Here is a 22,305-nt window from a genome sequence, read left to right on the forward strand (position 1 = left end):
GAGACCACATAGACACACTTCCATCTTAACATCATCATGAACAGAAACACCAATTGATGCAAGGGATTCCACAATTTCCTTTATTTTCAAGGCATAATCATTCACAGGCATATTTTTCTTCTCCACAGTATGAAGCTCATTCTTCAACTGAATCTTTCGTGCCTTGGTGTTAGTTTCATATACAGCTTCACCAAGGTGTCCCATGCCTCCTTAGGTGACATGGCATCTTGTATATGCCCAATCATGGTGTCCTATATACTAATAGAAAGCCAATACATGACTTTCCTTGCTCCTTGATTCTAATCCTTGAATTCTTTTACCTTTGCAGTAGTTGGATTAATCTCTGGTATCTTTGGTGCCTCCTCATGTTCACCTTCAATGTAGTCCCAATAATCTTTTCCCATCATGAAATTTGTCAATCTAAACCTCCAAGCATGGAAGTTGTACTTTTCAAGCTTCTCTGCAAAAATCTGATTTATTCCATCATTTGACATTTTATCTGTAACACAAATTTACTAAAAACAGCACTCTTGTTTGACCTACACAAATTGCCGTATTCTCTACAACAACGGTACTATACTACACCCAAACTGTCACGACGACCAATGACCTCAATTTGCATACAAACACCCAATGGCAACTTTGAGACCTCTTTACAGCACACACAGTGTCTACACAACCAATCGCCCTTCCTGCAGTTCCAAAAATAGAGTTCTACAGAGAATCAAAACTTACCCGCACCTGCCCGTGAGAACGCATACGAACTAAAAAATGGAGGTCTAGACATGCCCAAAACGTGTGTTTGGCCCGAAAAATGTTGTCCAACAAATGGTATAGTTGCCCTGTAGCTCTGCTCCCGCGAAGAAAGCTTCATAATCAGAGTTCGTTTTTTGCCAGTACCTCCCAAAGAGCTCTCGACAAGGGTGTAGTAGCCAACACAAAGGAGGAAGAGTAGATGAAGCTCATGTGCTTCTCTTGCTTACCACTCAGCCCTTAGCATGAACCAGGCTCTGATACCATGAATAGATGGAGGGGAGAAGAGAGCTTGAGCTCTGGCAAGCACACACACACTCACACAAACCCTAGAAGAGAACACACAAAGTGAGAGGCTGAAAATTCTTCTTCTTCTTCACATAACAAAAGAGGTATACAAAGAAGATAAAGTGACTAACACACATAATAGAGTATATACAAGCGGTCCATAATGTGAACACGCTAAGTGGAGTGGGTAGGTGTGGACTAATCGGTGTAGTCCAGCTGTAGAATCTCTAGCGAAGAGATGTCGGTGCCAGCCTACCGAACCCGCCAGTGATGTAAATGTCAAACGGTCATGCAGGCACCTCGTGAGTGTCAGCTCATGTTGAGCTTGACCTCTCAACAATAGCAGGTACGGTTCATGACATGAACTGGGTGGTTCACTAATTTTATTTTATTTTATTTTTGGCGTGAGACCTTAAGGTGTGAACTGTTTAAGGCGTGAATCGCTTAAGACGCAAGACCTTAACGCGTGAAACATCCAATTTTTTTTTCATGGGGATTGTTTCCTACGTGAAACAGCGGGTACAGTTCACAACATGAACTAGGTGGTTCACGACATGAACTAGGTGGTTCACGGATTTATTTATTTTTTTGGCGTGAGACCTTAAGGCGTGAACTGCTTAAGGCGTGAGACCTTGATGCATGAAACGTCTGTTTTTTTTTGGTCTAGAGGAAAATTCAAATTTCCTTGTTATGGGGGAATAATTTTTAAATTTTAAATTGGAGGGATATGGGTATTTTTTCAAAAAGGCAAGTGGGAATCCAAAAAGTCAATTCTTTTATGACACATCCTTACACCCTTCATAAATGACCCCCAAAATGGACAATTTGACAACTCTTTAGCATCTTTTCATTCAATGCTCATTAGCCTTAATGAGTTATGTAAAAAAGTACTTAGAAATTAATCAAAGATTGATCCTCCCACTAATCTTTCCCTCTTTTAGACTAATCAAGGGTTCTAATTAACCACTAACACTAATTAATTCACACCATTAAACACATCATTGGATAGAGCATGAAATTCCTAAACTATGTGCATCAACTAATGTGTAAATTAATCTATAATTAGACATTAATTAAACTCTTAATTTTAGTCTCTTCTCTTTATATAAATTAAACAAAAAAGAGAGGGGGATTCCTCTAATTGATCACAAAATTGATATAATTAGGTGTTTTGATACATCTAAATACTCTCAAAAACACTAATTTTGACCTCTTATATGATCGGATTTGACCCCAAAAAACAACCTCTTGAACTGGATTAATCATCCCTTAATGATAAAAACCAGTCTATTAAGGAAGATTAGTTGATTTCAAGAGTTTTTAAATGGTTTTGAGAATTTTTTAAAGGATTAAGCTACTCCTAATGATTGCTAACACTCTAATGCATACAATGCAAACAAAAAACACACAAATCAAGTAAAAATTAATAATTCTAGTTCTATGTTTAACTCTAAAGAGAGCTAAAAATCAATAAAAATTACATTCTATTATATTTTTTGATGCAATAAAAGCAAACAAGGCCTAATACACTCTATGTGTAAGCCCTAGGAACATTAAAAACCAAATTAACAACAACAAAAATAATAATTTAAGCTAAAAACTTTAAAAAAAGCATTCTTTACAAAACAAAAAAGCGAGCCATTTCTGACCAAATCACCATTAAAACCACATCTTTTTTATGGTAAGCCACTAATCAAGAAAATGAGCAATGGGTAATGCATAGATTAGAGAAAAATGATGGGAAAAACCAAGGGACGATTCCCCGATAACAGCACCAAAAATGTTATGGCTTACCCAAACTCCCCTCTAAACACATCCAATAAGAGATTACCTCGCAAACTGCAACTATCATGAGGATCTTTCCAATGGCTAAGCTCATAATCCTTAAGGTATTTAAACTCTACAACTCCTTGAGAAACAATTCCACCACACCTCCTACGAGCGTTGTCACATCGCCGCGTTTCTCTCCAATCCATGCTAGTGAGTGTGTTGAGTGAAGTGAGGTGAGAGGAGGGACGAGTAAAAGCAAGAATCTACTACACAATGGGAGAGTTTTTTCTATTATGAGAGATATTCACTTATATACATGCCATAAGTGTTCACAATCACTTAAGCTGACTGAGCACTTTAGGCTCATAAGAGGCCTAATGTTATTACAATGACCACTCTCATAATATATCCATGAAGTACATCACTTGGGACTTCATCCTAACTTATACCACATGCTCTTGAAGCAAGAATTGCCATAAGTACTACATAGAACCATTACGGGCGCCCGTCCAAGTTGTAGCTTTAGACACCATTGCTTCATATCTTGAATGTATGACCTTTTGGTGTATCTACCTTGACTCCTTGATATAAGATAATGGTAGTAGCTCTTGTTAACCCTAGGAATAGGTTAACAAGGATTATAGTATACAATCCTGTTCTTTTGAAAATCCAACAACACAAATGAGAGTGGTTTGAAGATTAGTCTGAAGGTCTTAATCTTTGCATCCTACAGGAAGATGTGAGTAGAAAAACAAAGAAACCCCTAGAATTAAAGCTGCCATGGTACTTAAAGCCGTAGATTCATCAATTGGCTCTATAAAGAGTGCTATAAACTTTGTGAAAAGGGCATTAAACTGCCCTATATTCGGGCAATGGAAGCAGACAAGGAACCTTAAGGTTTGGCTATCTTAGGATGTGGTCAAACCATGTCGAATGCCACAATGTTTCAAACATTTGGTGTTGATCTTCAGCTTGGTTTATCCCAATTTAACTATGGCTATGTATCCCAATAACCGTAATTATATCAATCGAGACATGTCTCTTTTGTTGTACCATTAGGGACAAGTAATCCACAAAACACCCAAGGGCAAGCACAGATAGTGCAAGCAGGAGTCCCATCATCTATAACAGCCCATTATAAAGGCTTCTTCACCCCACAAAACCAAGTTCTAGCTCCTCTCCATTTGGATATAGAATAGGGAACACGGGGAAGGGTAAAGAGCCAATGACTAGGAATATTTTAAATCAAGGGCTCCCATGAGTGCATTCACATAGCATGTCCTCAACCCACAACAAGCATGTAGCCTCAAATTCATGTTGATGTAGGAAAAGTTCCATTGGAAACTGCACAACCCAACCTCAAGGCCAATCCTAGCTAGTTCCTTAAGCAAGACACCACCCACGCCTATAGACATGGTTTAGTGTGTAATTTACCACCAAAAGCATATAAGTATAGAGTGCTTGATGCTAAGGCCTAGAGAGGAACAATTTTGTGATCATTGCTAATGCCATGGGAAATATGGCATTCATTGTTGGTACCAAGGAAACATAGCAAGGTGGACTTCAGTACAATGACATATGCTCCCCACGCCAAGGTAACAACTCATTGTTGGTACCAAGGAAACATAGCAGGGTGGACTTCGGCACGATGACATATGCTCCCCACGCCAAGGTAACCATTAGATTTGCTATCCCCACACTTGTCACTCCTCAACCAGCATAAGCTTTAGTGCTTACCTACCAAAACCCCTTACCAAGAGGTATTTATAGACTCCGATACTACCACCTCAACGGATTCCTCTAAGAACCATAGTATAATAGTACTAATCCCAATATAACAGTACTACCTCTACATACAAAGAAATAAAGCTAAGAACAAGGTTTCTATAGTAGTCTTATGTGCAACATGAGTCTGAGGGTAAAAAATAAAATGCCTCCATAAATATATAAGTGCAGGTGGGTTGGCAATTATTTCTCCTATATAAATCTATCATTATGGAAAATGGGGCGAATGTTTTCAAAAAATGCCCTAAAATGTCCAAAATTGGGCGAATATTTTCTAAAATCCTTCAAAAGGACCAAAATTTGGGCAAATGTTTTAAGATACTAGGCAATTTTTTTAAATAGAAAACCCCCAAAAAATAGCCCAATTGGTGAAGATTAGCCCCTATTGTTTTTCCTTGAGCAAGATGATCCATACAAGCAACAATAATGGGGTATCTTGAATAGTCTTTACCCCCATAGAATATGCGTCTCTTTTTTGAACCATGTTACAAACAAAGAGCAAGATATCTGAACAATATGGTATGTAGGCCACCGATGTAATGATATTGATATGCAAAGCCCCACACCATATTACAAAGTGTCCTCACAAAGAGTCTACATGTAATCCCCTTATTGTACTCCAAGAACTCTGAATCTCATGCCAAACCCCAACGTAATTCCTTATGGAGGCATATGTTACAAGTGCAGATTTGACCATGCTTACAAGGATAGTCTCAACAAAGTGACAATTGCCCCACTTTGGGTGGCATGGCAGAAGCATCAGTACCATGTCAACAAGCCTTAACTTGTTGAGTGTACAAAGGAAGACTTATCCATATAGTCCCCCTTGATGCCATCACAAGACTCCAAGCCAAGACAAGGGCAATAGTCAAGGGAATATCTAAGGCATCCAATAAGCAGAAGCTTCAACTTTGAAGCAAAAGAGCCTAAGAAGGTGCAAACTCTAAAGGATGTCGTAGCCTCTTAAAAGGTTAATGAATCACCAAAAGAAGAAGACCTCCAAGAGCACATATAGAAACGCACCGTGCACAATTGATTGTTAAGGGCAACGACATTGTGACTACAAATCAAAGTTATAATCCCTTACGGAGATAGCGAGCGATCTTCTACTCATACCCGCTCTTCTTCCAAAGAAAAGAAGACCTATAGATTACGAAAACCTTCTAAAGAAACTCAAGGAGTACCCCAACCCTGTGCTATAGAAAAAGAGGAATGAAATAAGCCAAAGAGCTTGAGGTGCACGTTGAACTAGAGATTTTTTATGAGCAAGTGCTCGAGTACGAACCATTAACCCTGCCTGAGCATATCCCACCCCTTGTACTAGAGCCAATCATTAGAACCTAAAAGAGAACTTAAAAAGACAATTCCAAAGCCTCTACCTCTAGAACCAATTCACCATGATCCCACATTGCTAGATGCAGTGAAGGAAGACTCAATGGGAGGAGAAATTTAGTCTTCCATGGGCATCATGGTCACCTTAACATTTTATCCGAGGAGGTGAGAAGGATGAGTGCACATCCCTTACACATTGGCAAGTAAAAAAGCCCACCTAAAAGTGAGTACAAACCAAGTGCAAATATTGCCTACCTATGGGACATAACAGGGCACATAGCCTTCTTGTCCTCTTAGGAAGTTCGAGTTCCAATAAGTTATCTTTTGCAAGAAAAATCACAAATTTGGAGAGACTTGCCTCACTGGATGAATGGGATTAATGGGAACCTAAGAGCCCATACATCTGAACCTAAACCTAAAGAGGAAGAGGATCAGTCATGCCACATTGAGCGCCCTCCCTTATGAGAATGGGAACCTAAGAGCCCACACACTTGAACCCAAGCCTAAAGAGGAAGAGGATTAGTTATGCCACAGCACCCTTCCTTATTAACCAATACCCAAGGGACAGCTAAAAGTGCCCATGACCAAGCTGGGGCGCTCTTTTTGAAAGCAACAAATGATGTGTTACCTGTCATCATGTACAAAGGAATGACGATCCTCTCCGCGATCTTGGATGGTGGCACTGGTGTCATCATAATCACCAAGGATTTCTAGGAGGCCCAAGAAAGCCCACCACTTGTAGGCACAAGCCTCATGGTCAAGCTTGCAAATGGGAACACAACCAAACCCTTAGGCATCCTAGAAGATGCAAAGATTAAGACCTTCGGGCAAAGTTTCCACCACCCATTCGTGGTGATCGACTTCAAGCGAAGAGGTTATACACCATGATCCTCTCAGAAGCCCTTACATTAGAGAGGCAAGGTTGGTTCATTATTTTGGAACCAAACACATTTACATATGCAAAGGCAACCAATCCTTGAAAATAAACCTAAATACATGTAAGACTCGTCCCATGGGTGGAGGCATTCTTTCTAATGAATCTGACACAATTGTCCGAACTGCTTCAGTCAACGTGTGTAAATTTTGCAACAGGTTGTTGGATAATGAAGATGAGAACCATGACGATGAGCCTCTTCAGAGCGTGAAGAATTTGAGGATTGGATTCATGTCTTGGGCATAACCACCATGGACACTCTTCCACAAAATCTTGGAAACAAGGTTTTCCAAATTGGACATGATAAAAATAACCTCCTTGTTCATACTTAGTGTAACATCCCTTTTGGGGGCAAACACAATGACTTTTAACCAGAAGTAGCTAGGGATTTATCTAGTGAGTGAGGACTCCTCTACAAAAGGATCAACTTTTGGAATCACCCAGCTAAGAAGGAGAATATAATGCATAGAAAGCCTAAGATGTATCTTCTCCCCTTGGAGACAAATCTTAATTGGGGCTTCACTATGTTGAGGCCATGGATTCACATGATGAGACTTACAATCACCGGGCCAAGAAGGAGAAAACTGCATAGAAAGCCTAAGAAGTATCTTGTCCTTGTGGAGACGGATCTTCATCTGCTTCACTATGTTGAGGCCATGTATTCACATAAGACTTACACTAGACACTGGGAAGTTGACCTAAACAAGATCACCCTCCATGCCGAGAAAGCAACCAATAAAGATGACAATAAGGAGACCATAAGATCCAAGTAAACCAAGCTCTATCAAGCTGCTAGATGCAAGCTTGACAAAGTCAAGGCTGAGGAGGCACAAAAGGATGTTAATTTTGGGTTAAACATAGTGTTATCCTTGGACACATCATCTCTGGGAACAACATCTCTATGGACAAGAACAAGATTCATGTGATCTTTAAATTACCATCACCACCCACCATCAACTACAAGAGGTGAAGAGATTCATGGGGCACATATCGTATTATAGAAGATGCATCTTTTTATATTCCATATATGCTAAACTCTTGTATAAGTTGTTAATTGTCTTTAAATGGAAAAACAAATGCCAATGGACATACAAAAAACTAAAGAAGGCTGAACCTACTTGAGATCCCCTAATTTGAATTCAATTTTCCATGTGTATATTGATGCTTTAGCAGTTGCTATTAGATGCATAACGTAACCAAGGGAGCGGGAGATCTTTTTTGGTGAGCAGTTTTGCCAAATATGGTGAGCAGTTCATTAATAATGGGGGGCTTTCGGCCTATCATTCTCTCTCTTTCTCTCTCTTTCTCTCTATTTCTCTCTCTCTCTCTCTCTCTCTCTCTCTCTCTCTCTCTCTCTCTCTCTCTCACTGTTCCTCCCTCTCTCTCTCTCTCTCTCTCTCTCTCTCTCTCTCTCTCTCTTTCTAAATCTCTCTCTATAGCATAATAAAATTACTCCAATAAAGTGATACATCCCAATAAAATGATACAAGCTCAAATAAAATTACTCCATGGAAATTGTTCCAATAAAATGATACCCTAGAACATTTTTGCACATCCCATACATCTCTGAAGTGCAATTAGGAGCATGAGTTGTCTACTAAACCAATTCAGGGTAAGTTTGTTCTCTCTGTAGACCTTCGGTTACCTCCTTTTCTGTTAAAATTGGTTGGTGAATAAACTTATTTTCATTTTGGCCCAATCCCATGACTCTCGTGTACAAAAAGTACAAGTGCTTGCATGCTAAGTAGGGTTTTTGCTGGTTGACCCTTCCCAAAAAATTTGGAGATCAACATGATGGATGCATTTTGATATTATGCACATCATAACTTCCCACATGAGAACCTTCTCCAAACGTCTCAATGGTGACAGCCTCATGTTTGGAAGTTTGAGACACATGCTCTTGTGTAACTTGTGCAATAATATCTAGTGCTTTCTTGATCCTTTTGCAGCTTCTTCTGAAATGCCTATTTTGTATCTTGTGTGACGGCCATCTCGTGACATATCATTGCATGTGGTGTTTGTCTCGTCTCTACGCACTTCTAGCTCAATGGAGTTTGTTACTCCCTTTCCACTGGCTTACGCTATAAGTTAAAGCCTACAAGTACCAATGCATTGTAAGTTAAAGCCTGCAACAAGCACCAATGCATTGACCTCCTCAACTGTCAAATTTGTGCCTTCAGCTCACTGGCCATATAGTAGGCACATTGTGTGGGGGGATGGTCATTGTTCTTATCCATAGCCCATGTATGCATGATGTCATTATTGCAAAACCACATCATTTAACTAGTTTTCCCACAGCAGGATGGGACCTTGTTGAAAAAAATGATGGTGAAGGTACTCCTTTTGTACATCCTACAATCATGTAACCACACTTACTACTACCTATATAACCCAAACACTTTACTATGCTGCCCTTTGGAGTTCTCCTAATTGCCCAAAATGTCTTGTGTATGGGTGCTTCCATTATGATTTTGTCACTCAATTCATTTCTTATATTCACATCTTCATCCCATGAATTGTATTTTCTTGCAATGTCAAATAGATTTCCTATCTCTTACATGTGCACGTGTACTCAGGTCTATGACTAGCATCATCATCTACATCAATTACATTATATTGTCGTCTCTTGTGCCAGGTTGATTCCCAATTACCTGTCAAAGGAGTTGGGACCTTGTACATGGGTGTACCTGCAATGGTACTCTTTACTATCCTTAGAACTTGTGTTGGGCTAGGAGTATGCGCATTTCCCCTCTCAATGAGCTTTTCACAAGACTTGGACCTGCTCCGATATGCTTGCCCATCATGTATGAATTTTGCTTTGCACTCTGTAATAAAGCATTAACCATGCCTGATACACATGCATTGTAGAGTTATTTTTTGTTTGAAACCCTCCCCGGCTAACTAACTTGTTCGTGGTGTACATGACTGATCACCTCTCTTCTCCACCTATGCAATAGTTAGAGACATATTAGAAACATCATTAAAGACAATGTTTTTTAAGCCAATGATTCTTATACATATCGAAATCATTACATTTTCCCAATGTGCAATGCGCACTTCCCACCAGCTCAACCAAAGGTCCATGGTAGGTGTATATGAATCTCTTACATTTCCACTGCGCTACCATTGTTAGATAAGTCGCCCTTGAGCTAGTGCAACCTTTTTTGTTGACTTAGTCCACCACTTCTCACACATGCTCTTATGCACGCTTTGGAAGTCCTTAATAACATACTTTGTGGTATGTATATTTAGGCTTTGTGCCCAATGGAATAAACATGAGCGTTCCTGACCTTTCATTTCTTGTACTTCATTGTAGACTTCTCTAATTCCATGAAACCAAAGAAGTCTACCTTTTCAAATCTGTGTATCACCATGACATTATTTATGCACTCCCAAAACAAGTTGGTTCAAATAATGTCTGAGTAAGTCTATTCTGCTATGTAAAAAGAGCAAGTTGGTTCAAATAATGTTTGAGAGTGTACTATATGGCTGCTCTATTTGTGTAGAAAGAGCAAGTTGCTCCAAATAATTGCTAAAGGAGAGAATGCCATGAAGAAGAATGCGCGTATACAATGCAAAGAACTTGCATTCCGTGCGTTCTTCATCAACAAGCACATGTATTGGTATCATTTAATAACGACATCTCTAGATACAAAGTGCAAAATGTAAGAAGAGAATCTAATCTTGTGGGAGGTTCATGTAGAAGGAGAATCAAAGGGAATAATGTCCTTGAAAGATTATTTGAGCGATTGCAGGGCAAAACACTTCAACGCCACATTTGTGTCTTGGCAAAAAGCAATGCGGTCTTCGATCACAGCATCAACTCAGCCACACCTGCAAGGCACACCATATATAGATATGCAAAGAACATAACATTTCATTCCACTAGCTTGTGCACTAGGTATAGGTATGCTAATAAGACTACTTCTGAATTGTCTTATTTTTTACCAGGTGGTGGGTTTTGATAAAGGGCATAGTTTCTTTCGCCGAGCTTTGTCATCCCGTAGGTGAGTGGGTGTTGAGTGAGGTCGAGGATAATGGAATATATCCAAAAATCTAAATAGAAGAACTTACAAGAAAAGAGGTTTGGAGTTTGTGCCCATGGTGGTTATATTATGCCAATGGGATATACCCCCCAATGAGGTGGCCTTGTGGAAAGGTATAGTCTCATGCCTTACTCCATGTGATATATTGCATGCCTTGCTCCATTTTATTCATTTTTTTGACGTAATTTTGCGAAGCAGGTCTACATCAACCTAAGCAATTTGGAGAGTTGAGGGATCCAAGCAACGTACAGGACATGCCAAGAAAGGTGTAATGAGGGCAGACAATGGGGAAGCATTGCGTACAAATGTCGCAAAAGATACAAGTGGGCAAGATCTTGCCATGAAAAAAAAAGGTGGCAAGTCAAATGTGGAGAGAATTGGTCCCCAAAGAGGAAGCAAGTCACCAAAAAAATAAAGGTTGTAAGCGAAGATGAGGAGGAGGAACGAGGAAGAGTAGGACGATTATAGGGAAGACGAGGAGGTGGAGGAGGACGAAGGCAATGACACAGCTAGTTCAGATAGTCCTCCAAGCAGTAATGATCACTAACCTTCTTTTATAGATATTCTAAATCGTTTTCTTTAAGCATGTGTTTAATTGTGTAACCATGTTTTATTTTTTTTGTATACAAGTGTTTCAAAATCTATCACCGAAGCACATGGCTATTTTGGGAACCATAACTGATATAGCTGACAATATAATTGGGAGAAACATCTCACAGTAAGTGCATGAAATCCCGAACTTGTATTTTGAACATAACTATTTCTAGTTCCAACAGGGTTTTAATATTAACTTGGCTCCTAGGCATTACAATAGGCTAGCAAAGTTTGTTGGGGGCTTGAACACGTCTAGAAATATAGGAAGTGAGCCCTCATCTATGGGAGGATGTTCAATGGTGTGGGCAAGATTTTCCAACAGAGTTGCCTATAGATAAGGACACTTCGCTAATCCCATGCTAGAACATTTGGAAGAAAGAGCTTGTTGAGGCTACATGTGTGCTTGCCAATGAGTTCTTAAGAGAGGATGGAGCCTTTGTAACCACTTGCATCAGTGATCATGTTGGTGACGTGATGGAGATAACTAGAGTGCATGATTTTGACCTACAATGCACTTTATATCTAGAGTTGCAAGAGAGTTATCGTTGCTTTGACGAGATATATTTTGAAGAGGTATGAACCACCACTTTCTTTTCTTCTAGTATTGGGAAATTAAAAGAAAACTCTAAATCACTATTAAAACAAATGACGTGTATGTCATGAGTGTGCAGGTAATAATGTTGATTGTTGGGGTGTTTGTTTGACACCCACTAACCGACCTCCAACAAATATGAGAGTGAATGGTGTCATTGGTTGCCAAAAACATTTATTGTTGTTTTCTATGGATTTTGTATTCATTGTCTCATGTATAGAAGCAAATTTTATATCTTACAAAAAGTGTGAAATGTGTTGGTGTGTACATGTGTCAATATCCCGAGACTAGGAGAGAGGGGTTAGCCATGGTTGTATATGATATAAAGAAGTATATAGGCATTCTAAGTTTGTTTTCTTTGTTGACCATCAAGCTGGGGTGAACAAGCCTTGCACCACCACGAGGCACATCATTAGATGGTTGCTCATTTTTTTAGAGTTCAATTTCACCATCACCTTGTGAAAAGGGTTTGTGCATGTCCATGCTGACTATCTTTCCTGAATTCTAAATGGAGAACCTCCTCTAAGAGTGGAAGATAATCTTTCCGACACTCCATATTCCACATTGACCATGTATTGGATGGAGTGAAGACATTATCCACTTCTTGGCCAATGGATTTTCAATTGGCTACCCTATCAAGAAGGATAGGGCTAGATGCCTCATTAGAAAGATGAGCCCGTATCAACTAATTCTTTTTACAAGAAGGGTCAAAATGACACTGTGATGAAATGCATTCACAAAGATGACTTTATCACCGTTCTCGAGATTACTTGTTTCGGTTTACCTACTACTAAAAATAATGAGCAATCATGGTACACATTTTGTAAACAGTGGTAGAGTTTTTACTTAAAGAGTTCCTTGTGGTGCACAAAAAGTTAACACCTTACTACCCATAAGCGAATGGCCAAGCCTTACTACCTAGAAAAGGCATTGTGCACTATTATCACCAAGATGATAAAGGCATTGATGGGAGCACAAGTTATACTTTGGTCGATGGTCCTACCACACCCCATACAAGGTGGTTGTCAATAGTACACTTTTTCAGCTTGCATTCGAGCTTGTTATAATGCACTATTCTCACCAAGATTATAGAGGCATTGATGGGAGCACAAGTTATACTCCAGTTTATGGGCCTACCACACCCCATACAAGGTGGTTGTCTCAACATAGGTGGTTGTCAACAATACACTTTTTTAGCTTGCATTCGAGCTTGATATAGTCATGCTAATGGAACACTTGGTTCCAAGCCTTTGAATTACATAGCCAAGGCATAACCTCAAGGGAAACCCTCTCACACTAGTGGGTCTCCGACATCTATCTTGTTGCACCCAGATCACTATGTTATCTAAAGATGCCCAAGAGGCGAGGTGGCAACTGTGGAAAATACGTTGTTAGTGTGTGTTTGTCAAGTAGGAGCGTTTGGATTAGGGATATCTCATGGTCGTTCCTCACGATCATTCGACTAGCTTCACAAGGGCATCCACCCTTGGTCGGCTGAAAGAAACTCGTGATGTGGGCTGTGGGGTTTGCCTCTATGCCTTTATGCGTAGCTGATCTCTTCGACAAAGTCGCTCAATCAGGTGAGTCTACTAACCTGGGAAATTAATGACTCAAGATAGTGGCTCAAACCCCTCCATGTGAAGAGGCAATGAAACCTCCCTCGTATCTCATAGTACACTAGGCATGTAAAAAGATAGTAATCCTCTGTCTCTTGAATAGAATCTACAAATCTTGTTCTGTAGTGTCCTTTGCTCATCGAGTCTCCACCCTCAAGCGGTGTGATGAGACTCTAATCTGGCCATCGTAATCCTCATGACATGTGACATGTGTCTATAAAGATAGCCATGTTTCTAAATGAGGCCATCATCCAAAAGCCTCATAAAGTTATCTTGGTAAAATTTTATCTTTGTAAGAAGCTACAATGGATCCAACCATGTGACATGGGTCTCTAGTGTGAAGAGGTTGGCTGACATAAGTCAGCTAATGTTGTGGCAGCGGGTAAGAGCTAATAGTGGTGCATCCAAATTATGGTGGAATGGGGTTAGGCGGGGGTAGGCAATCCATATGAAGCCCATGTGAGAGGAACCACTATGTAGCATGTCCCGTCTCACCTAGAGGACTCTAGGGAGCCTATCTCTAGATGCAGGTCAATGTCTGGAAGAGGGCATCAACTACCAAGGGGGTTGCTCCAAACTCAGCAAGAATAATGGAGTGGTGCCTTCCATGAAAACATTATGACCAGTAATCTATCCTCTTCTAGTCATCTTCCCATTGGTCAAGTCCCCAAAAAAGGAGGCCCCATACATTACATTAGGTGTCACAAGTGTCTCAAAAAGACACTTCTTAATGCTAGGCCCTTGAAAGTGGACCTAGAAGAACTATCGCTCCAATAGAGCCAAACTTGTATACCCTCATGTGTCAGCCGATGAGTGTAGCTGGCGCATAGTGAAGTAGGGTCCATAAAAGGTGACTCCCAAGTGTACATAAGGTGAGACAATGTCTACTTGATCCTTATCATATGTGAAGCTCAGTTTGGAAGCCACATGGCTTGAGGTGTTGAAGATCATAACCTTGGTCTTACCAAGGTTAACTATGAGGTCTCACTACTCACAAAAGGCATGCAATGCCATCAAGTGTCTCTGTAGCCCCTCTATTGAATTTGAGATTAGTACTATGTCGTCTGCATAAAGAAAAATGTGTACTAATGTATTACATAATGTGGAACTTGGCCCACCAAGTTTGTCAATGAAGTCAGAGATCTCATCTATGTAATGGCCAAAGAGGGCATCCCGGCTTCACCCCTACGGTGCTAGTGATCGCATGAGAGAGAGAGAGAGAGAGAGAGAGAGAGAGAGAGAGAGAGAGAGAGAGAGAGAGAGAGAGAGAGAGAGAGAGAGATCAACGTTTAAAGGTACTTAAGGAATCTTTGTGGATAAGTAAAAAGACTAACTGTGTAATTTAAATTTGTCTTTGTTAATTTGGGCTTGGAGTTTTGGAGAGTACTCAAGGTGTGCATCATAAAAAGCTGCTTACATTAAAGTAGTCATTAATACAAAAAAGGGTGGAGTTGTTCATATTTACACAATGAGGCATGGCCCATGTTTCTTCATCATGGTACCAATACCTTAATCTCTATCATTTATACTTCGCAAGAGCCTCGAAATTTGGGAGTGCTTTACATATTCCTTAAAATCCCTTTGTTGCTATGTTTGTTATCATAATCATTTACTTATTTGTGAATGTGTATGGCTTGCCACCTAGTATGGAACCAGGGCTTGGGTTCGATTCCCTCTCACTACACTTATGAATTGTTCTACAAACACAAGGGAGGGTGAGAGTATGACCTGTTTAGGGTGTATGCGTAACCATCTAGTATGGAACCACCTAGAGATCAAGCAATTCTTGGAGGTCGCTCTCTTTTTGGGTTGGTTGAGACGCGACAATTGCCATGGATTTTGACACTTTTGAAAGGCGAAAGGGAAGTTTTTGTGAAGAGGTCCTTATTGTAAGTGTTTTCGTAGACCCACACACACATGGATGCATGCACACATACATTCACAAATGCACACGCACATGCACATCCACATGCACGCACATATGCACATGCATGAGGCAGATGTAGTGTCAAATTGGTGGTTGGAAGCAAGTATGGTGGCAAATCACAACCTCAACAACTAAATATTTTTTAGTATTAAACTTTGAGGAGTGATGAACTTCACCAACAGAATGTGGTGAAAATAAAGGCTTTAGAGCTTTTCTTCCTCAACTGAAGAGGAGAGCTTGGTCCCAAGATCCTGGCAAGATGAGCAGAATTTAGGGTTTCACAGTCTCCTCTGACGCAGAAGGAGAAAGCTGCACCCAGATAGAGATCTTTTCTTGGCTTTACACAGCGATGGCGCCCACCAAGCTCTTCTTCGTCTCCTTCATCGTCTTCTTTCTGCTTGGCCCCGGTGCCCGTGGCTTCTACCTTCCTGGCGTCGCTCCACGAGATTTCAACGAGGTTAGCATTGGTTTTCTCCGTCGTTTTCTGTACTGTTTCAAGTCTCTCCATAGATTCAGGCAGCTCTCTCCAGATGTGGAGGGCCTCCTCACTCTGCATTTTTTTCTCAATTTTTATTTGTTTGTTTTTTAACGTATCTTTTTCTTTTTGGGTCTGTCATGGCCTTTTCTGCTGTTTTTCCCCCCCCCCATCCAAGGTCATGGCCTTTTATGCCATTCTTCTGTTCTTTTTTCATCGGTTTTTATGGCCTTTTCTAAAACTGTTTTTTGACCATAGGCCTCGGGAAAGAGTTGAAGATCAAGCAGATCTGTGAAGATCTGTAGTGCTATAAAGCGGATCTGCACAGAAGCAGTTTTGCAGCGTTGCTAGAAACCATTGGTCCTCACTTTAGTGAACCTCTACCCAATTACAACTTAGAAGCTGCATTTAATCTTTCTTAAATCCATTAAACTATATTGATTAGCTTAGAGTTAATCATACATAGCCTTTTTTTCCAAACTAGGTCCATCGTGGTCTTTCTATCTTTAGTGGTGCATATGCCCTATCAACTACCTTTTTGTTGTAATAATTCTTGCTATTTGTTATGATCCTTAGTGCTAGGCTTCATTATGGTTGAGTCTGCCCTCTATCTCCGGAGCTCTGACAGAAACTCAGCACACAGACCTTTGTATAAATGTATGCCTTTATGTGTGTGTGTGTGTGGGAGCATATATTAATACCAAGTTCTACACCCACTATTGGTGGTGGGCACTGATGATGACGTTAGCGGGGATGTCGTAGTATCTAGTCTATACTATGCATGATGGAGTTGATGGTTTATTTTCTTGTGGATGACTACCATGAGGTTATAAATTGCACTTTCTTATAAGGTGAATTTGGGCATGTTCCTAGATTCATCTATATATATATATATTATTGCAACGAAGAGTCGGTTCACCACAAGGCTCTTTGTCTAGTTGAACTCAACGACCTCCTCAGGATTTGCCATGGCATGACAAAGCCTCCCCCATGCCAGCCCATTTCTCCCCAAAGGAAGATCATGGACGTTGAGATCCATCAGCAGCCACATTTGGCATTGATTGCATAGTCTGTATCTCATTTCTGACAATTGGATAAAGAATCCAGTTACCTTTGATGTAGGCGGGCATAGTCTGCATCTCATTTCTGAAAATTGGATCTAAAGTCGGCAGATTTCTCTTAAGCAACAGCAATGCCTGGTCTTGAAAGGGGCTATGTCTTCATTTTTTGTGGGACACGTGTTTGGTGGCCTCCTAATGAGTTCTTCATTCAGATTTGCTGCATCACTGAGGCCTGGACACCTACTAAGCACAAATCTGCTTTAATCCTCAAGTGCTTGGGTGTCCAGTATCTCAACACCTACTAAGAACAGGTCTGCCATAATCGTCAATGATGCTTTCTAGCAGAGTGTGTTCATATTTGTGAGCAGGAGGAGGATATTATCTTTAATTTCATGCTAATTATTATTATTATTATTTAGATCTCCTTACTGCAAGAGATACAAATAGATTTCTAACGTTAGGGAATGTGGCTCTTGTATTAGATGTGTGCCAACCTCGTATCTCATTGGGTATGGTTTGTGTATGGATGCAGGGGGATGAGCTACAAGTCAAGGTGAACAAGTTGACTTCAATTAAGACACAGCTTCCATATGAGTATTATTCACTTGGTTATTGCACACCTCCCAAGATCGAGAACAGTGCTGAGAATTTGGGGGAGGTTTTGAGGGGTGATCGCATTGAAAACTCTCCTTATTTGGTAAGCTGGGCTCTAAAAGATCTGCATTTGGCTTATGCCTCTTTTGTGAAGTGAATTGAAGTCATTGGTTGTATGAATACATGTTTGATCATAAAATCTGGTTGAACATGGCTTGACAGTTCCAAATGAGAGAGGACAAGCTGTGTAGCTTTGCGTGCAAAATCGATAAGCTGGAGCCAGCCACAGCAAAGAGTTTTAGAGAGAAAATTGATGATGATTACCGAGTGAACATGTGAGTCACAATGTGCTACTTCCTCTCGCAAGGAGTGGTTGTCCACAATGAGTGGGCAGGATATTGGACATCTAATTTTGGATACACAACCTTGCCTGCCTATGCGACACAGTGGGTGGGGGGTTTGACTGAGAAGATTGCCGTCCCATCCCCAACGGCAGTTGGCTTGGATTGCACCCCCCTAGCTTTTCCCAACAAACACTGCTGACAGGCTGGGGTTGGTTGTGTATCCAGCCTAAGACTTTCACACCAATTGCTTTTTGTTAGCTCAATCATGAGTTATGCTGTTGCATAGAAGCGTGGCTTTTTGATTTCACATGAAATGTGGGCTGTCTCACTCTGGGCTCTGTTGAAGCTACAATCACCTGAATATGCACATATAGCACCAGGAGATCCTCTTTCTGTGTTCTACCTCTACAAGGCAATCTGAAATTGTGAGTATTTTATGGCAGGATCTTAGATAATCTGCCTGTAGCTGAAGCAAGACAGAGGCAGGAATCAACGGATGGTGCTAATGTGGTGAAAACCTATGAACGTGGTTTTCCTGTAGGCTTTAAGGCAGCATATACTGAGGTACTACTACTGAGTAAAATACATTGACTGCTTCCAAGGTGTCTCCCCTGTTTGTGAGACTTATGATTGCTTTGCCTTGTGGCCACAGGGAGGTGACGAAAAGTACTTTGTGTACAACCATCTTGCATTTACTGTTTTGTTTCATTCTGACAATGAGAGTGCAACTTCTCGCATAGTCGGGTTTGAAGTCTTTCCTTACAGGTAGATGACTTTTGTGGGTCTTTCTGGCTTCACTAAAACATTGTAGGATCTTTGCTGAAGTTTTTTTAAGAATCATTTTGGCAGTGTAAAGCATGAGTTTGATAAACCTTTCAACAAAGAGAAGCCTCAGCTTTCTACCTGCAATCCTGAAACGAAGCAGTTCGTTACAGGCGCACAGCCACCTCAAGAAGTCAAGGATAATGAAGAAATAATCTTTACCTACGATGTGAAATTCCAGGTATTATCTGCTATACGAGAACATCTGTGTAGAAATAAGTGTTATCTTGAATGGTTCTCACTTGTTTTTTGGTCACAGTCCAGCGATGTCAAATGGGCCTCTCGTTGGGACACCTATCTGCTGATGTCAGATGATCAGATTCACTGGTTTTCTATCATCAACTCTCTCATGATCGTGCTGTTTCTATCGGGGATGGTTGCCATGATCATGATGCGCACCCTTTACCAAGATATTGCCAGATACAACCAGCTGGAGACACAGGAAGAAGCTCAGGAGGAAACTGGCTGGAAACTGGTCCATGCTGATGTCTTTAGGCCTCCAAGCAGATCTGGACTCCTCTGCGTGTATGTTGGGACTGGAGTCCAGTTCTTGGGAATGACAATCATTACTATGATTTTTGCTGTTTTTGGGTTCCTTTCTCCATCCAACCGGGGTGGTTTGATGACAGCCATGCTACTACTCTGGGCTTTCATGGGAATTCTTGCAGGCTATGCATCAGCCCGCATTTTCAAACTGTTCAAGGGCACGGAGTGGAAGAAAAACACACTGAAGACAGCATTCTTGTTTCCAGGGGTGATCTTCTGCATATTTTTCTTCTTGAACTGCCTTATCTGGGGGGAAAAATCCTCCGGTGCAGTTCCGTTTGGCACTATGTTTGCTCTGGTCTTCTTATGGTTTGGAATATCAGTGCCTCTTGTGTTTATTGGGAGCTACTTTGGATTCAAGAAGGCTTCGATAGAGGATCCGGTTCGTACAAACAAGATTCCAAGGCAAATACCTGAGCAGGCATGGTACATGCGCCCGGCCTTCTCCATCCTCGTTGGAGGAATCCTCCCTTTTGGTGCAGTCTTCATAGAACTCTTCTTCATACTGACGTCAATCTGGCTTCATCAGTTCTACTACATCTTCGGGTTTTTATTCATTGTTTTTCTTATTCTCGTGGTGACGTGTGCGGAGATCACCATCGTGCTATGCTACTTCCAGCTCTGCAGTGAGGATTATCACTGGTGGTGGCGGGCATACTTGACATCTGGGTCCTCAGCACTATACCTGTTCCTGTATGCTATCTTCTACTTCTTCACGAAGTTGGATATTACCAAAGTGGTCTCAGGAATCCTCTATTTTGGCTACATGGTCATCGCCTCCTACTCGTTTTTTGTTCTCACAGGTACGATAGGCTTCTATGCATGCTTCTGGTTTGTCAGGACCATATATGCTTCTGTCAAGTTTGACTGAGGTTGTATGACAATCAGATGTAGCTCATTCTGGGGTATGTATTACGTTTGGGTAACATGAGACCTCCATTGATCGGCATGCAAAAATTAAATTGGGATTCTTTAACAGTTGTATCAAAAAGCTATGGGAAAAGTTGTGGTCTAGGAGAGAGTTAAGCTTGCAAATTCATACCCCGTTGGATTTGAGGGCAGAATGATGCCATGTAACTGTCCTGTTGGTACTTCATGCCTTCGTTTTTGTAATGCATATTTACTTGCTCCATGTTTTCTTTCAGTCCTGCATCCTGTTTTTGACGTTGTTGTAGGGATTTCCCTTTGGGCTGGCATTCCCAGCTGGAAAGGGTGAGACCGTCTGTGTCTTGGAATGCCGGCCGGAGGGCTTTTTCTCATCTCAGACCTGTCAAGAAATTGCCATGTGTCAATTTTTCTTTGGCAAAATAAATTGTGATGTCAACAAGATTTTCCACTGCCTGGGATTCTATACATCTGGTTGGTCAGCTTCAGCTTACAATTCCTAGCAGGTGATAAGTGGAGCCTGGCACTGCCAATAGCTGTTATCATTCCTCTGTGGGGGACTTTGATGGCGGCCCCAATTTGTGGCTTTTAGGAGGGGCTGTAAAGATATATGCAGGTTGGTGATGGTGTGTAGTGGATATCCTTGATCATTTTCTTGCATGACTTTTTTCTGACTTCGTGTGTGTAGTGTTGCTAGGTTAGATTTCAGCATTAATTTTAGAGTAAAATGTAGGACTCGGTATCCTAAACCAGCTTGTTTTATGTGTTCATGGTCGTCCAAAAATAAGCATGATGGATGGCTTGTGGAGGGCCATAGCTTGTGAGGTTGTATACTTTTTACATGGAAGGAGTTGAATAATATTTTGATGTTTGTGTACTTGCAGCCCGCAGCTGGTATAGTTGGTATGGTTTGCATGTATGTATGCTATGAGCAATTAGATGCAGGTAAATACACAATGAATAGGTTTGTGTTACCTGTCCGTATATGTGGAAGGTATACCACATTCTATGAAGCAATTGATGGTAAAGATTGAAATTTGAGGAGCAAGCATGTAAGCACATCAGCATTCTCCTGAGCTCACTCCTGGTTCCAATATTGGCTTCCTGCACCATCCCATTGAGAGGCTAACCACCAATTCTAACTGTGGCTTCCTTTACCATAACACCATGCCTAACTAGGTGAATTCTTTGGCCAGTGGAGCAAGCAGAAGGCGAACTGCGCTTTCAAATGCCACCTAACTGCTATTAAAAGCATATCATCTCCTACAGACCGGCTATTCATTCTTTTGGAGAAGGAACACACTCTTTCAGCGCTTTGTGGAGTGAGGGGAAGGGTTGGGCCCAGAATCAAACCTGTGTCTTAGGAGCAGAAGGGAGTAGCCACCTTAACCACCTGGCTATTAATGCATAAATGTTGTAGTGTATGTGTAGCTTTGAATTTTATTTTTTTTCAATTCATTTTACATGATCCCATTAGAGGTCTTAGAGAGAGCTTCAACAACATGGTACATACAAGAAGCACATCAATTAATTTTTTCTCCAAGTGGATTATAAAAAATGATTTGTCAGTTGGTCTATTCCATGAATAAAAATTCTTATTTTTGCTTAGTTAAGCAATTTTCTGTCTTTCACCGTAAAGAAAACCATTCTTAGAATATTTCCCATAAATGTCGATGAAACCCTAAATATTATATGATATGTTTACCACGATAAAATGGATGATTTCATCAATAAGAGGGGGAATATACTCGAGCATTCATTGAAATGGGCAATTTCATCTATAAGAGATGCATCAAATACTTAAAAACATTTGGTGAAGCTTAATAAGGTTAAATTTAGGAATATAGCCTTTTCAATCTTCGAGTTTTGATACTTCCTCTTTGGAGTGTGAGACGCTATGTAGGATACAACGGATGTCTCTCCCACACAGATCTCTCTCTC

General features: G+C 40.7%; 1 protein-coding gene across 1 annotated transcript; it reads left to right on the forward strand.

Moving 5' to 3' along the window:
* Positions 1-15,742: 15,742 nt before the first annotated feature.
* Positions 15,743-20,623, forward strand: LOC147614772 (transmembrane 9 superfamily member 7-like). Its single transcript, XM_086780119.1, has 7 exons — positions 15,743-16,094; positions 17,706-17,870; positions 17,990-18,102; positions 18,555-18,675; positions 18,764-18,876; positions 18,961-19,114; positions 19,193-20,623. Exons 1-7 carry the CDS (start codon positions 15,987-15,989, stop codon positions 20,348-20,350), a joined length of 1,932 nt encoding a protein of 643 aa, XP_086636245.1. The 5' UTR covers positions 15,743-15,986; the 3' UTR covers positions 20,351-20,623.
* Positions 20,624-22,305: the final 1,682 nt, after the last annotated feature.

The sequence above is a fragment of the Cibotium barometz genome, chromosome 41 (genome assembly GCF_041138505.1).
Source record: "Cibotium barometz isolate CiBa-2024 chromosome 41, ASM4113850v1, whole genome shotgun sequence".
Taxonomy (NCBI): Eukaryota; Viridiplantae; Streptophyta; class Polypodiopsida; order Cyatheales; family Cibotiaceae; genus Cibotium; species Cibotium barometz.